General features: G+C 38.6%; 1 protein-coding gene across 1 annotated transcript in view; it reads right to left on the bottom strand.

The window, feature by feature from the left end:
• Nucleotides 1-15,813, bottom strand: part of LOC126204186 (cubilin-like) — a 1,516,445-nt gene that overhangs the window by 1,049,982 nt on the left and 450,650 nt on the right. The window contains exon 21 of the mRNA XM_049938590.1: nt 4,059-4,224. Within this exon, the coding sequence (XP_049794547.1) occupies nt 4,059-4,224 (166 nt within the window). The remainder of the gene's footprint in view (nt 1-4,058; nt 4,225-15,813) is intronic.

Consider the following 15,813-nt stretch of genomic DNA (forward strand, 5'->3'; position numbering starts at 1 on the left):
ACACCGGTATCAATGTGTTCTTTTTTTCATTTCCAGGAGTGTATATATAAAAAAAATAGAGGGAAACATTCCACGTGGGAAAAATTATATATAAAAACAAAGATGAGGTGACTTACCGAACGAAAGCGCTGGCAGGTCGATAGACACACAAACAAACACAAACATACACACAAAATTCTAGCTTTCGCAACCAACGGTTGCCTCATCAGGAAAGAGGGAAGGAGAGGGAAAGATGAAAGGATGTGGGTTTTAAGGGAGAGGGTAAGGAGTCATTCCAATCCCGGGAGCGGAAAGACTTACCTTAGGGGGAAAAAAGGACAGGTATACACTCGCACACACACACACGTATCCATCCACACATACAGACACAAGCAGACATATAAATATGTCACATACAGACACAAGCAGACATATAAATATGTCTGCTTGTGTCTGTATGTGTGGATGGATATGTGTGTGTGTGTGCGAGTGTATACCTGTCCTTTTTTCCCCCTAAGGTAAGTCTTTCCGCTCCCGGGATTGGAATGACTCCTTACCCTCTCCCTTAAAACCCACATCCTTTCATCTTTCCCTCTCCTTCCCTCTTTCCTGATGAGGCAACCGTTGGTTGCGAAAGCTAGAATTTTGTGTGTATGTTTGTGTTTGTTTGTGTGTCTATCGACCTGCCAGCGCTTTCGTTCGGTAAGTCACCTCATCTTTGTTTTTTTTATATATATATTAGTTTATATAAAATTATGAAATATGCACTTACATCTTACACTAATAATGTATTTTGCTGTGTTCTTTGCAGGATGACATATTATTTCACACAAGTATTGAGTACAATGCTAAAAGGAAAACATGCAAAAAATACAATATTGCAATGCCTGTGTTATTCCGAATTACAATGTGAAGTTCCTTCAGACATGCATGCATCTAAACAAATTGTTGACGTCATATGGAAGTTCGGGTATGCCTGGATAACTTAATTGTCATGTGACTAGGGCCTCCCATAGGGTAGACCATTCGTTAATGGTAAGGTGATTGCTTGCAATAAATGGGAAATCCAGGTTCAGGTTCGAATCCCAGTCCGACAGAAATTCCATTATGCAGCTGATTATTGTTCATGTTTGCAACTGTGAATACATTTCAGATAAACAAAAAATAGGTCAAAGTAAAAATATTAGATGTATGCTGATATACTTAATTCTTAGACCATTAACATTATATTGCTGTGTACAATGCAGAATGACAAATACACAGTTCAAAACATTTTTTTTAATATGCTATAGATGTCACTCTCTTTCAAATTCTAAAGGTGGCAGGGGTAACATACAGGTAGCAAATGGCTACTTACAATTTGTACAAAAACCAGATGGCAGTTTCAAGAGTCAAGGGGCACGAAAACGAGGCAGTGGTTGAGAAGGGAGTGAGACAGGGTTGCAGCTTATCCCCGATGTTATTCAGTCTGTATATTGAGCAAGCAGTAAAGGAAACAAAAGAAAAATTTGGAGTAGGAATCAATGTCCAGGGAGAGGAAATAAAAACTTTGAGGTTTGTTGGTGACATTGTAATTCTGTCAGAGACAGGAAAGGACTTGGAAGAGCAGTTGAACAGAATGGACGGTATCTTGAAAGGAGGATATAGGATGAATATCAACAAAAGCAAAACGAGGATAATGGAATGTAGTCAAATTAAATCAGGTGGAGAGTCAGGAAATTAAGACAGACATAGTGGTATATGGTGATTTGAAGGTTTGCGAGCTGTGTGTGTGTTGGGGGGGGGGGGGGGGGGGGAAGAAACTACAATTGACACACTGAAGAAATTTGGGGGAAGGGGCGGGGAAGGGAGGGGAAGGGAGACTATTTCATTGGATTGGGTTAGTATAGTAATGTAGTAATGATGGCAGGGGTGAGGGGGATGAGAGAAATAGGGGGAGGAGGAGAAGCGGCAAACTCACAGCCAAGTATAATGAAGTGTATGGATATATGACGGATGTGTATGATGAAGTATAGGGGGAAAGAAAAAAAAAGTTCACTTCATATTGAAACTTCCTGGCAGATTAAAACTGTGTGCCCGACCGAGACTCGAACTCGGGACCTTTGCCTTTCGCGGGCAAGTGCTCTACCAACTGAGCTACCGAAGCACGACTCACGCCCGGTCTCACAGCTTTACTTCTGCCAGTATCTCATCTCCTACCTTCCAAACTTTACAGAAGCTCTCCTGCGAAACTTGCAGAACTAGCACTCCTGAAAGAAAGGATATTGCGGAGACATGGCTTAGCCACAGCCTGGGGGATGTTTCCAGAATGAGATTTTCACTCTGCAGTGGAGATCTTCTGTAAAGTTTGGAAGGTAGGAGACGAGATACTGGCAGAAGTAAAGCTGTGAGACCGGGCGTGAGTCATGCTTTGTTAGCTCAGTTGGTAGAGCACTTGCCCGCGAAAGGCAAAGGTCCCGAGTTCTCAAAGGCATGTAATAGTCTCATGATTACATGCTTTTTGCTGACTTTCCCAGAGATGATGTGCTTGTATGATAATGTGCTGCCTTCCTTCAAGACGTTAATTTTGTATCATTTATATCACGTTAAGCAAATCTGTTGAAATGTGTATCTGTCATCCTGCACAGTACGCAGTAATATGATGTTAATGGTCTAAGAAGTAAGTGCATCTCTTGTAATTGTATATCAGCTCATGTCTAATACTTTTACTTTATGACCTATATTTTCCATGTTAAGCTTTTAGCATTGTACTCGATAACTGTGTGAAATGATATGTCATCCTGCATAGTACACAGTAAGATGTAAATGCATATATTGTAATTTTATATCAGCTTGCATCAAATTTTTTTAAAAATATTATTATTATTATTATTATTATTATTATTATTATTATATTATTATTATTATTATTCTCCTATGAGTCTTACTACATGCACATTCTTTCTTTTAGCACTGTATTCAATAATGGCAGGAAAGCTGAAATCTAGATTGTGCACAAGAAATATACAGAAATATTCAGTCTAATGGTGGCATATTCTTTCAAAAAATAGTGTATGACTACGGCTGAGCACCATCGAAAACATTTACTATTGCTTTTAGACTTAAATCATTGGGTATATTTTGATCTAAAAAGAAATTGTTAGTGACAACTGCACTATGACATTCAGCCCTTGTTGGGAATTTTACCCTGGGAAATAATTCAGAGCTAAAAGTCAAATAAACTATTTGAACTTGATCGTTATAATCAGACACCAAAATAATTTTAAACTCTTCCAAATAATGTGTTTCCATTTACGTCTGTGGAACCTGTTTTCCTCTCTAGCTCTTTGATGAAATTTGTGGTGAATTGTTGGTGGTTTGTAAATTAAAGGCATGTGTGTTTCTAGATCCACAATAGTAACACAGCACGTAAATATTTAATAAATTGGACATTACAAGGACATGCAATCAACAAACTTTCTGAATTCCAAGAATCAATTTTTGGAAAGGATGGAAATAAATCTTCTGAAAAGTGCTTGAGTTTTCAAAGTGATATAAGAATCAACACAAGGGGAAAAAGGCACAAGACAAAAGGAGAGAAAACAAAAGTTTCAACATATGATGAAGTTTGTGTATTAAAGAAAATAGAAACAGGCGAGGCACAATTTCAAAATGACTATGACATAACAGAAATGTTAACTACATCATAAGAATAAATATATATCTTACAAAATAGCTAGCACTGCCTAAAACAGACAACAAACTGTGATGTCGGGTACTCAAGTTAATATTATTACAGATAAAAAGGTGGAAGATTTTGGATCTCATGCAGGGGAAAATTAGTGATGAATTTAAATTAAATCCCATGTATCAAGACTAAATATTTTAAATTCTATATTTTATTTACTGATTTAAATATTCTTAAAGAAAACACAGAATGTCTCTAACCACAACTGGAAGTACTAGCAATATTTTCATCTACATGGCTTCTGGAAGAGAGGGACAATGACGATGTACATAATGACTGGACATCATTAGTCATAGTGCTTCTGTAATTAATCAATTAGTGAGGAAAACAATATGCAAATTCCATGTCTTACCAGTATCAATTGTAGTGTAATTTGCTAAAAATCCACGCCCTTGTCTGTAAACATCTGAAGTAAATTCCATCCAAAGATGGTTGTATGTGGAAATAATAGTTGGTGGTATGGCACTGTCGCAATATCGTCCAATCAATGGTGATTGTTTGTTGTGTCCATCACGAATCTGTAACATTTGGCAAGATTAATTTACTAATGCATTTAACTCATCAGAGCATAAAAATTACCAACTACATAAATTATATGGTTATAATAGAGGGAAACATTCCACATAGGAAAAATATATCTAAAAACAAAGGTGATGTGACTTACCAAATGAAAGTGCTGGCAGGTCGACAGATACACAAACAAACACAAACACACACACAAAATTCAAGCTTTCGCAACAAACTGTTGCCTCATCAGAAAAGAGGGAAGGAGAGGGAAAGACAAAAGGATGTGGGTTTTAAGGGAGAGGGTAAGGAGTCATTCCAATCCCGGGAGCGGAAAGACTTACCTTAGGGGGAAAAAAGGACGGGTATACACTCGCACACACACACATATCCATCCACACATATACAGACAATATATGTGTGGATGGATATGTGTGTGTGTGTGCGAGTGTATACCCGTCCTTTTTTCCCCCTAAGGTAAGTCTTTCCGCTCCAGGGATTGGAATGACTCCTTACCCTCTCCCTTAAAACCCACATCCTTTCGTCTTTCCCTCTCCTTCCCTCTTTCCTGATGAGGCAACTGTTTGTTGCGAAAGTCTGAATTTTGTGTGTGTGTTTGTGTTTGTTTGTGTGTCTGTCGACCTGCCAGCACTTTCATTTGGTAAGTCACATCACCTTTGTTTTTAGATATACAACTACATAAATTGTTTCTTTTGAATAAAATAATCCTAAAATGATTATTTTTATCACTCTACACATCAATTCAAAGATAGTAATGAAACAACATTGTGAGTGCCTTGCAGGCCTCTCCAGTTGGCAAATTAATTTGTAGCACATTCATATCATCTGATAATGACATGGTAATAAGTCGAAAACCTTAATGATACATTTTTTGTGTGAACTGAATCTGAAATATATAAAAATAATAGTAAAATTATAAGACAGTGATTGTGTTTCCCTAAGGCAGACTGCATAATTTGTGTACACATATAACAACTAACCCTGCAAGCAACTCTCTATTTAGTTTTGCACTATTCATTTAAGATCTAAAACTTTCTTGTTGGTATTTAGATTTCCTAAACATATTACATACTGCATAGCTTTTTCTTTGGACTGTCAACACAGGAAAATTTGCCCTTGTCTCACTGTTTTGTCAGGCACATAACAAGTAAAACATCTACAAGGATGGTCATTTCATTTTAGATACTCATGTATAAACACTGTTCAGCATTTTATGTCAACTTGATAACACCAAATGCTTGCCATATGGATGTACTAAGGAGTTGTTCAAATCATATTATTATCATTATTGTTATTATTCCTCTTGTTCTTTTGATATAAAATAATAAGTTATTTTGTACCAGTGATAATCTTATGATACAAACAAAACAAGTAGAGATACACTCTTCAGTTTTATAATTTCTGTATATTCATCTGTTTGTCTCCATAATTGGTAGTGGGTGGATGTATCACGAATTATGCCGCATTAATTTTGTTCAAAAATTTGTATTCTAACCAGACATTAAAGAAGTGTTATAAAAATAATTAGTGAGATGAAGTTCATTTATAATCACATCTGTTCATTGTTTCACCCACGCCAAAAATCCTACATCAAGAGGATCGAAGCAGACAAGAAGAATTTGCAAGAGCAGAGGAGGGGCGATCTGGAACCAGTATTGTCATACCAAGCTCTATGTGCAATGGTGGTAACAAGAAAAAGAAGTACGTAAACTTAAATGCTGAATATATGTGTTGAACAATGAACATCTGTTGATATTAATGCCATACATTATGTGAACTGGAGTATCTTTTACATTACAGATACAAAAAAACTAAAACTTTGTTAAACAATGCAAACTGAGCCATGTGGCTCAGCCTCTTTCAAATTCTTGGTGTCTGTCTGTCCTTTATTAGTTCACTTCTGAGATGTTCTTGTTCTGGTGGATGCACTGGCCTCATGGCAGCAGTTCAATTTCAGCGACGATAGCCTCAAGCGGGCGCAATCGGCAGCATGGCTGACAGAGTGACAGATACAAGGCAGTCAGGTGGAGTGGCTCTGGCCAGACAGAAGTGGCAGCAGGAGTTAGCACACAACTGTCAGAATGGACATGAGGAGGGCCTATTGCTTTTCAGAACGAGAGGCCTTACTGGTGTCTGCATTTGTTTGTCATTTTCCACTAATTAGTGATTTTCTTTAACTTCTGGCATTCATTGGAGTTGCTATACTACTGTGATCCCAGATATGAAATTTGATGCCAGTTACAAAACTCTGACTAATGGCTTAACTGAATTGCAGAAAGAATGGGCTGGAATACTGTTGCCTTAGTGGCAGTTGTTTCATATTTATTCAGTTACTCTGAAGGCCCGTCTGATGTTCTTTTCTAGATATTTCCTGACATCTTCGAGGTAATGAGTGCATATCCTTAAACTTCACCCTTCAACTGTGCAAGTTGATGTCTTCTCCAGAGGTGATCTAACTTGTGAGGCTGTTTGGTTTAACCTTTGCGTCTGTCTGCCACCTCCTGAGTTGTTCTGGGTTTCTGTAGCATTTCTCCTATGTTTTGGTTTGATATGGCTACATGGGAGTTGCAGGCCTTGGTTTCCTTTTATTACCTTTTTGAGACCCTGATAGCTTGGTGCTTTCATATTGACTGTGGTTTCACAAAGGTAATGTGGTATTTCACACTGCAATGTATTTATTTACTTCTAGACAAGTGGTATGGAACCGACCGTTAACATATGCCACAGTGTGTTCTAGTTTTGCCAGTGTGAGGGTCATGCCTTTCAGAAGATGATGCTGGTCCAACGGGGTGAAAGGACGCTCGGGTCTGCAACAACTGAGGGATGATGGCTCTGAAAAAGGCTCATCAAATCAAGGGTAACGTAAAGCAATTTATAAGCATTTGCAAAATTGTCTCTGAATTGGTTGTTTTTTCTCTTAAATGGTTAGTACTTTGTGTAATTGAAAGAGAGTGTAAGATTTTATTACGGGTGGCAAAATTACTGAGACTTTAATATTTTAATTTAATTATACATAATAGGAAGTTTGACTTGAAAACACATTGGGGGTGTTCTTCGGATGGTTGTCTTCCTTAAAAAGTTAATACCTTTAAAAAAAGAAAAAATCCTGTTGCCTGTGTATCACTAAACATTCTGTACTAATTGGGAAGTTTAAGGGATTTGAAAACACATTTTTAGGGAGTCTCTTAAATTGTTTTGTTCTCTTAAGTGAGTAACACTTCCTTTAAGAATTGGGCACTTGTAAACCTTTCTCAAGTGCTTGAGTTCCCCTGTAGTTTATGTTAATTTTTTTATTTAAATTCTTTAAAACCTGTTATTATATTTATTAAAACACTGGAAATGTTCTCTTATTAAAAATTTTCTATCTTGTTTAAATAACATATGCCTAGTCATTCCTAGTTCCCTTGGTCATTTCAAAAACCATTATTATGTTTTAGTTGGTCATATCACAAACTATTTCACATCTTCCTTTTGTGAACTGTAGGAATTTTCATCTGAATGTATTTTCAAGCAAAAATAGGCTTTTATAACCCTCACACCTACAGCTTTCCTGTCCTTGTTTTTAACTTTCTGCCATCAACTGTCCTGATTTCATTTCTAATTTCTGCCCCTCTTGCAATCTTCCCTGACCCAGTCTGTCCTTGTTGCTACTGTTTGTTATTGTTGAATTTAACTTTTCAAGATTGTTTAGTTTTATTCCCGCTCCTACTTTCTCATCCTTTGATATCTGAATAATCAACAGCCTTCTCTCATCCTGAACAGTATCGGATTTCCTGGAATTAAATTTTCCTAGGGGCGTATGGGTTAGGGCATTGGACTAGGGTTGTTCGTGCAGCTGTGTTAGCAATACCCCTATGGTGGTGTAATGGTTATTACATCTGCCTAGTAAGTAGGAGATCCAGACTCAAGTCCCATTTTCTTCTTCATTTCTTCAGCTTTTATCATTATTGAAGACTGCCAGGAATTTATGCTCCATATGTGACAGTTTACTTACTACCTGTTACAAAACTACAACCTCAAACAATGGAAAGTCCAGGGTGGAATAGCATTAAATAGAAATGGTAGACTGCTACTCAACATAAAAAAAGACACCAACCATTTCCGCCACTGACTCTCCACAATTCATATTCTTTTACCACCTGGTACACTGTCATTGTGGGTGTAATGTTCCTCAATACTAAGATCCATGGCCTTTCCACTATTGAACACTACCTTTACCAACATCTTACTGACTCCAAACCTACAGCTTTCTTCCTTGTCACCATAACCAACTGTATCTTCACCCATAATTACTTCTCTTTTGAAGGCATCACCTACTTCTCTTTTGAAGGCATCACCTACACACAATTACATTGTATAGCAATGGGCACCCACAGGGCACTGTAACCTACTCATGGTCCACCTGAAGTAATCTCTCATAACCACCCAATATGCGAAATCCCTCACTTCAGATTTATTTTCATGATCTGGCCCAGGGATGAGGTCACACAACCCACATCCCTCCAAAGCCTCAACACCTTCTCCCCATTTGCTCAATCTGGCCCTCCTCAGCCCAAAACATCTTCCTCAATGTTGACCTCCATCTTAAGGATGGCTACATCAGCACTTCCATTCACATCAAATCTACCAACCACTAAACACATCTCAGTTCAACAGCAGCCACCCATTGCACACCATTAAGTCACTACCTCACAGCTTAGCCACCCATGGTCAGAAAATCTGCAGTGATGAAGAGTCCCTCTCTAAATATGCCAAGGGTCTTATAGGGCCTTCAATGACCAAAATTATCCTCCTAATCTTGTTCATAAACAGATCTCCTGTGCCTTGTCTCACCAGTCGCCTATATGTCTCTCACACCACTATTTGGCCACAAAGGAGATTCCTCTCAAGACTAAGTACCACCCAGATTGAAACAACTGAATCACATTCCCTGCCAGCATTTTGACTACCTTTCATCATACCATAAAATGAGGAATATGCTCCTCACCCATTTCACAGTTGTATTCTGCAACCCACCCAACCTAAGAATGTCTTTGTCTGTTCCTACTCCATCTCTGCTCCCAACCCCTTGCCTCATAGCTCACATCCCTGCAACAGACCTAAATGCAAAGCCTGTCTCATACATTCTCCCACTAACAACTACTCCAGTCCTGTCACAGGCATCTTCCATCCTATCAAAGGCAGAACCACCTGTGAAAGCAGCAATGTGGTCTACTAACTTAGCTACATTCACTGAGCCAGATGTTAAGTGGGCACGACAATTAACAAGCAGTCTGTCTGCATGAACGGCCACCACCAAACTGTGGCCAAGAGACAGCTGTACTGTGCAGCTGCTGACGATGCCGTTCAACATAATGCTTTCACTTTCTTTTGACTGGGTCACACCCTGCGCCATATGGATTCTTCCCACCAGCACCAGCTTTCCTAAACTGCTCAGATTCAGACTGTCCCTACAACACATCCTTCATTTCTGCAACCCTTCTGACCTCAACCTCTGCTAGTCTCTGTCCTCCAGCTGCCTATCCCCTTCAATGCTCCCATTCAAGTACTACACAAACCTTCTATCCTGCCAATGCACCAACATAACTGTTTCCCCCTCTATACTCTCTCCTCTATACTCTCTCCCCACTCCCAAGCTCTCCTTCCCGAAGCTACACCTAGCAGACCTATCCTGTTCGTATCACATACCTCCAAATTCCCATTCACAGCACTAGCACTCTCCACCAGCACTATGGAACTATCCCTTTTCCTTCCCACCCCACAACTTTTCCTTACTCCCACTATCCAGCTGAGCTAAGCTGCCACTCAAACATTTGACAAGGTTGTAGACTGATCTTAGCTCCTGAGACAGTGGCCGTGTGTGTGAGATCTGATTATGCGAATGTGTGTGGGTTTTCTACTTCTGAAGATGCGCTTTGTTCGAGAGCTGAAATATTTCTAGCATTTTTGTTCATTGTACCTGTTTGCAACTCAGCACCCCTTCTATGTGGTGAGATGCAATCTATCCTTTCCACCTAACTGTAACTACAACCTCATAATTTTTTTATTTCTTAAATCATCATTCCACTTCTCCGAGAGAATGGCCGAGCTCAGTTACAGATTTTCATATTTTCCACATGTCTCCTTTATCCCTCTTATGTTCTTAATTCTGGAAGCTTCAGCATCTCTTTCTGACAATATGAGGATGCCAGTTATTTCCTTTTTATAAAAATAATGTCTGTTATAATTCATAGTTACATTTGATATCATGAAGTAGAACATTTTATCTTTCTTTGTGCAAGATGTTCCTAGTTTTGAATATTTCTTCAGTCACACGTTTATTAATTCACATATATATTTACTTACTTTTATACTATTAAAACTATTACATTTCAAACTGAATTAGTTAACACATGCTCACTGGTAATTATGGTATATTTAAAAGTAAACTAAAACAAGTAACAGAATACAAAATATTATCAGTGTCTGCATCAGGAATTAGCACTTCAATTGAAGACCCTAATGAAAGTGTTTAATCTGTGCACTCAGTTAAAGAACTGAATAATTGTAAGAAGCTGAGAAAGCAGAAGATTATATGACCAATAAAGCTGTGAAAACAATATTTATAGCTATTTTAACCAAGTTAATAAAAATGCACACAGAATAATAAAACAGGCTTAGAATGCAAATAAGAGTTTTGCTTAGAATGCAAATAAGAGTTTTACTTAAAATTATTTTTATTTTCAGATAAAAACCTATCAAGTTAGTTCACTACTGTTGTACAGCTGAGCTGAGCAATGAATGCACACAAGGAATTTGTGCTTTTTGCCCAAAAATCAACATGATTGGTTAAGGAGTCATGTCCTTTTTAACCCTTTTATTGTTATGCCTGCGTGTATACTTTTCGATTTTGTACGCTTCACTTTCTGGCACCGCACAAGTATTTTGGATCTGCTTTCCTGACATTGCAATGAAAGAATTAAGAATCATGTGTGAAATAGTACTGCTTGAAAATGAGCAACTGAAGGGAAAGTACAATAACTGTGTTTTGTCCATTGGCATCAAAAGCTATGTTGCTCACAAATATGGAGGAACATAAGAGCACAGAAAATATTTACGATATTGTAGACCATGTAATAAAAAATACTGATTTAGAGCTGTATGGGAAAAGTGTTGAATAATTCTTCTCAATTTCAGCCTTCAGAACTCAATGTATGCGCAAAACTCAACTAAACTGAAAAAGGCAAAAAGATACTTCCACCCACATTTACTCATGCTGTGAATATCCATAGTTAAAACTTAATGGTATCAAAAGGAAAATTCACTTGATAAAACTATAAAATTACTAAGAGACAAAGTGGATGGCAAGTATTTACCTGCAGGTGGAAATATCTCAGTACTGTAGAAAGACACATTTAAAAATGAAAAAAACTATTCCTATCTTTCAAAACTATTAGTTCCTTCTCCATGAAGGAAAGATGGATAATATGTGGAATGTCTGAAAGGAGGGGCAGGTCACTCAGATTCCTGAAACACAGGGCCTCACCTGTTGTGAGGAAAAGTGAAAACAAAGATGAAGCAGGAGGCATCAGAGAGAGGAGGAGGTCAACAATAGTATACTGGCAAGAACTGCTACATCTTCAGTCCCCAGTTAATACAAAAACAGGTGGAGAAATATACTGATACAGGAAGAGAAATGAGAAGTGAAATGAATAGTGCAATTAGAAACTGAAATGATGATGGGAAAAACAAGGAGCAAAAGGGGGTGTAGGGGGGGGGGGGGGGTAGGGTGGTGTGGGGGGGGGGGGGGGGGGGGGAAGGAATCAAAATATAACAGAACAGAGAAAATATTTGAGCGAATAAATAAGTAAAATTAAATAATGAAAATTAAGTGTGGCATTGTATGTTAACAAGGTGAAACTAGTATGGTTGCTTAATGGTAGGACCAGAATGTCTGCTACACTACAAGAGCCATTTTGATCCTCCACCTACCAATGACCAAACAATATCCTCCCTAGAGCCTAGAATTCTATGGTAAACTTAAGTGCTCCACCACGATGCCTGTCAAGACCTACAGCAACAACTTCACTAAGGGTTCCTTCTGCCACAACTACCACACAGATTTAATCCACAAACAAATCTCCTGCACGCCTATGACTAAGAAAGCTCTCACTTAGAAAAAGTTTAAAAGCAAATCTCGTCACCCAGTAACACCCAGATCTCAAGTGCCTTGATATATTAATCCATTGAGCAAGGAAGTAGTCAGCACTTTGTCAAAGGAGGGATACAATTTCTGAAAGAGGACTTTAAAAAGGCTCATGTTTCTCATTTATTCTGAATATACATGTATTTATTTTTTTAAATTTTGTGTGTGTAATTTGCTTTATGGGGCCTTCATACAAATGGCATTTAGTCTACAAACTTAAGCAAGAAAAGATTTTCTTAAAAATTTAACTTATCTTCTTGACAGGAGATACCAAAATGCGCAAGTAAATATTTCCAATGTAGAAAAAGATAGACTGCTGCTTACTGTAAAGAAGACACATTAAGCTGCAGACAGGCACAATTAAAAGACACTTACACAAAACTTTCAGCCACAGTCTTCATCAGAAAAAGAGAAACACAGAGAAGTGGGGGGGGGGGGGGGGGGAAGGAGCAAAAAAGAAGATGAATGGGGAAAGATAGGCAAGTGCATTGGCAGAAGATGACAAACAAAGATGGTGAGAGACAAGAATGGGGAGGAGATGACAGGACAAGGGAGTGGAAACTGTTGGGGAGAGGGTATGGGGAGAGTATGTTACCAAAGGTTGAGGCTGGGATAAGTACGGGAGCAGAGGATATATTGTAATGATAACTCCCATCTGTGCAGTTCAGAAAAGCTGGTGGTGGAGGGGAGGATCTAGATGGCTTGGATAATGAAACAGCCACTGAAATCAAGCACGCTATGTCCAGATGCATGTGATGCCACAGTGTGGTCTACTTTGCTCTTGGCCACAGTTTGGCAGTGACATTCATCTTCGTGGACAGCTCATTGGTAGTCAGACCAATATAAAAAGCTGTGCAATGATTGGAACAGAGGTGGTAAATGACATGGCTGCTTTCATAGGTGGCACAGCTCCCTATGGGATAGGATAAACCTGTGACAGGACTGGAATAGGAAGTACTGGGTGGATGGATTGGGCAGGACTTGAACCTGAGTTTTCCTCAGGGATATGATCCTTGTTGAAAGGGCTGGGATAGGGAGTGGCATAGGGATGGACTAGGATGTTGTGGAGGTTGGGAATGTGATGGACCACCACTTTAGGGGTCCCAGCTGGAATGTCTCTCATGTTTTGATTTAAATTTCTTTGAAGCTGCCAGGTGAGACAATGGCCACAGATAAAGCTTTCACAAAACAGGATGATCATTAAGTACATGTTTTGTCTACTTTATTTCAAAATTTGAACAGATTTGCACAAGTCTGAATGGTAGAAATGGCACACATAAAAAAGGTCACAAATAATGTGTGTTTTGCACTTAAAATCCAAACAAATTTCGTGGCAGAAGCTAGAAAAATTTCGTGGCAGAAATGCAAAGGATCTGGTATTATTCAACCTTACACTTTCCCAAATTTCCACATTTATGTATGCATCTGACATGTCTTGCAATGTAGAAAGATTATTTCGGCATTAAAGAATGTCCTGGTAGTTAAACATATGGGCTGATATGATGAGAATCTGGATTTTTATTTATTTACCATATGGCTTTTAGTGCTGGGAGTCTGCGAAAAGCTGTTCAGCTCGCTTTCCTTACAGCTCTTTTGACTTATGTGGAGTGGCTGGATCTTTAGAGGAAGTGGAATCTGTCAGAAAAGAAAGTTTTTGAATGTGACATTTAGTAAGGGACCAACCCCAGAATTTGCCTAGACTGAAAGTTGGTGACCAAAGAGAACTCTTTTCATGGCTGCTGTCAGATGGATTCAAAGCATCTCACCTCCCAAATCAAGGGATTGGTAGCTCAGCACCTCAATGCACAGAGCTACCCCAGTCAGAGAAGAATTTGGAAAAAACTAGTTGTTGCACATTGTTTTAAAATAAAATGCATCTCAACAAAGGATAGAATTCTGATACTGCATGTTTTCCCTTTCATTGTGAATGTTTATCCATCAGATAGGGCATGAATGCATGCATATTTTAAGATTTAATTGAGCATGAGATTCCTGGTTTCATTTACAATGGTATTACAAGACCGTAAATAGATTTTGGACAGAAACAGGAGTAAGGGATGCAGTGCAGTCAGCTCTGACGAATTTGAGCAGTACATTGAAAAAATGTTTTAGAAATAAATATAATAGAGAATTTGCTGTCATCACATACCCCTTTTGCTCTCCACAAACTCCTCCTCATTGTTCTGCATCAGAACCGCTTTTCACTACTGAGTACTGCCTGGGTAAGCACAATGAACAATATTTTGCCATTTGGGCTACTAATGATAAGACTTTTGAGCAAATTAGGCAATACTTTCATTGGTCTATGCAATTTTTTGTTGACACGTGCAAATCGAAGTATTTTTATGGACTGATCATAATTTAATGTTGTTTGTAATGAGGTTTACACTCCACTGCCTTGTGAAATACTGACAATTGAATCTCCGAAGTTATACCAGTCTCCAAATAATGACTCCATTTCTAACATTAAACTGTTTTAGACAGGTAATTAGGCTATTTAAGCAGTTGTGTACATATTTTTAACCTACCGTAACACTAGTGAACAAATCAAATGGATTCTTTCCTCTTGTTTCTTGTTACAAACTTATCCATAGTCAGAAACTCTCACAACAGCACACCGCAGATAAACAATACACTGTAGCATTTACATTAAATTCACAGCAAGTAAGAACTGAACTGATTAACGAAACAACAACTGAGCTCAAGTAAGGCCAACAATGTAAACTAGTTGGTTAATGTAGGGATGGGCGATAGCTAACGATGTTATCAAGACATTGATAGTTTAAATCGAGCAATGACCTTGTTGACTATCAATTGTGTGTATTCCTTTTTCATTGTATGACTGAAAATCAATATATCTATTTATTTCACTACATGGCAACTGGGTTGTGTGTAATTTCATTTAGCTGATTGGAAGGGGAAGAGGGGGCGTGGGTTCCAGGGGTCCCTGGGTCCCCCTTCGGCTCTGTCCTTGAATCAAGGCTTTGACTTTATCAAGCCAAGCCCCAAAAGGGGATCATCTCTTTCTGATATCATCTGCAAACCACTCACTGTAGGGTTCCATCACATTCCTAATATTTTTGTCAAACTGCTGTCCCTACCCCACAGTTCCTGCCCTAGCAATCACTTCCTTGATATGCACCGACTTACTCAAGCCCCCTCCCTGATAAATCCTACAACACAGAAGACAAAGGAACATGTGAAATCATGTATGTTGTTTACTTACTTATATGTGTTCACTGCACAGCATTTTTTTTGCGAGTGACCTACACTTAACTGGTTGCAAGCAATAATGAGCTTAGAAGAACTGTTTGTCTTGTGGACACACAGTACACAGATGACGAGTAAGCACAATAGCATGATTGTGGGACCTGAGTGTCTGCTACACCACATGAGC

Source organism: Schistocerca nitens, chromosome 9 (genome assembly GCF_023898315.1).
Source record: "Schistocerca nitens isolate TAMUIC-IGC-003100 chromosome 9, iqSchNite1.1, whole genome shotgun sequence".
Classification (NCBI taxonomy): Eukaryota; Metazoa; Arthropoda; class Insecta; order Orthoptera; family Acrididae; genus Schistocerca; species Schistocerca nitens.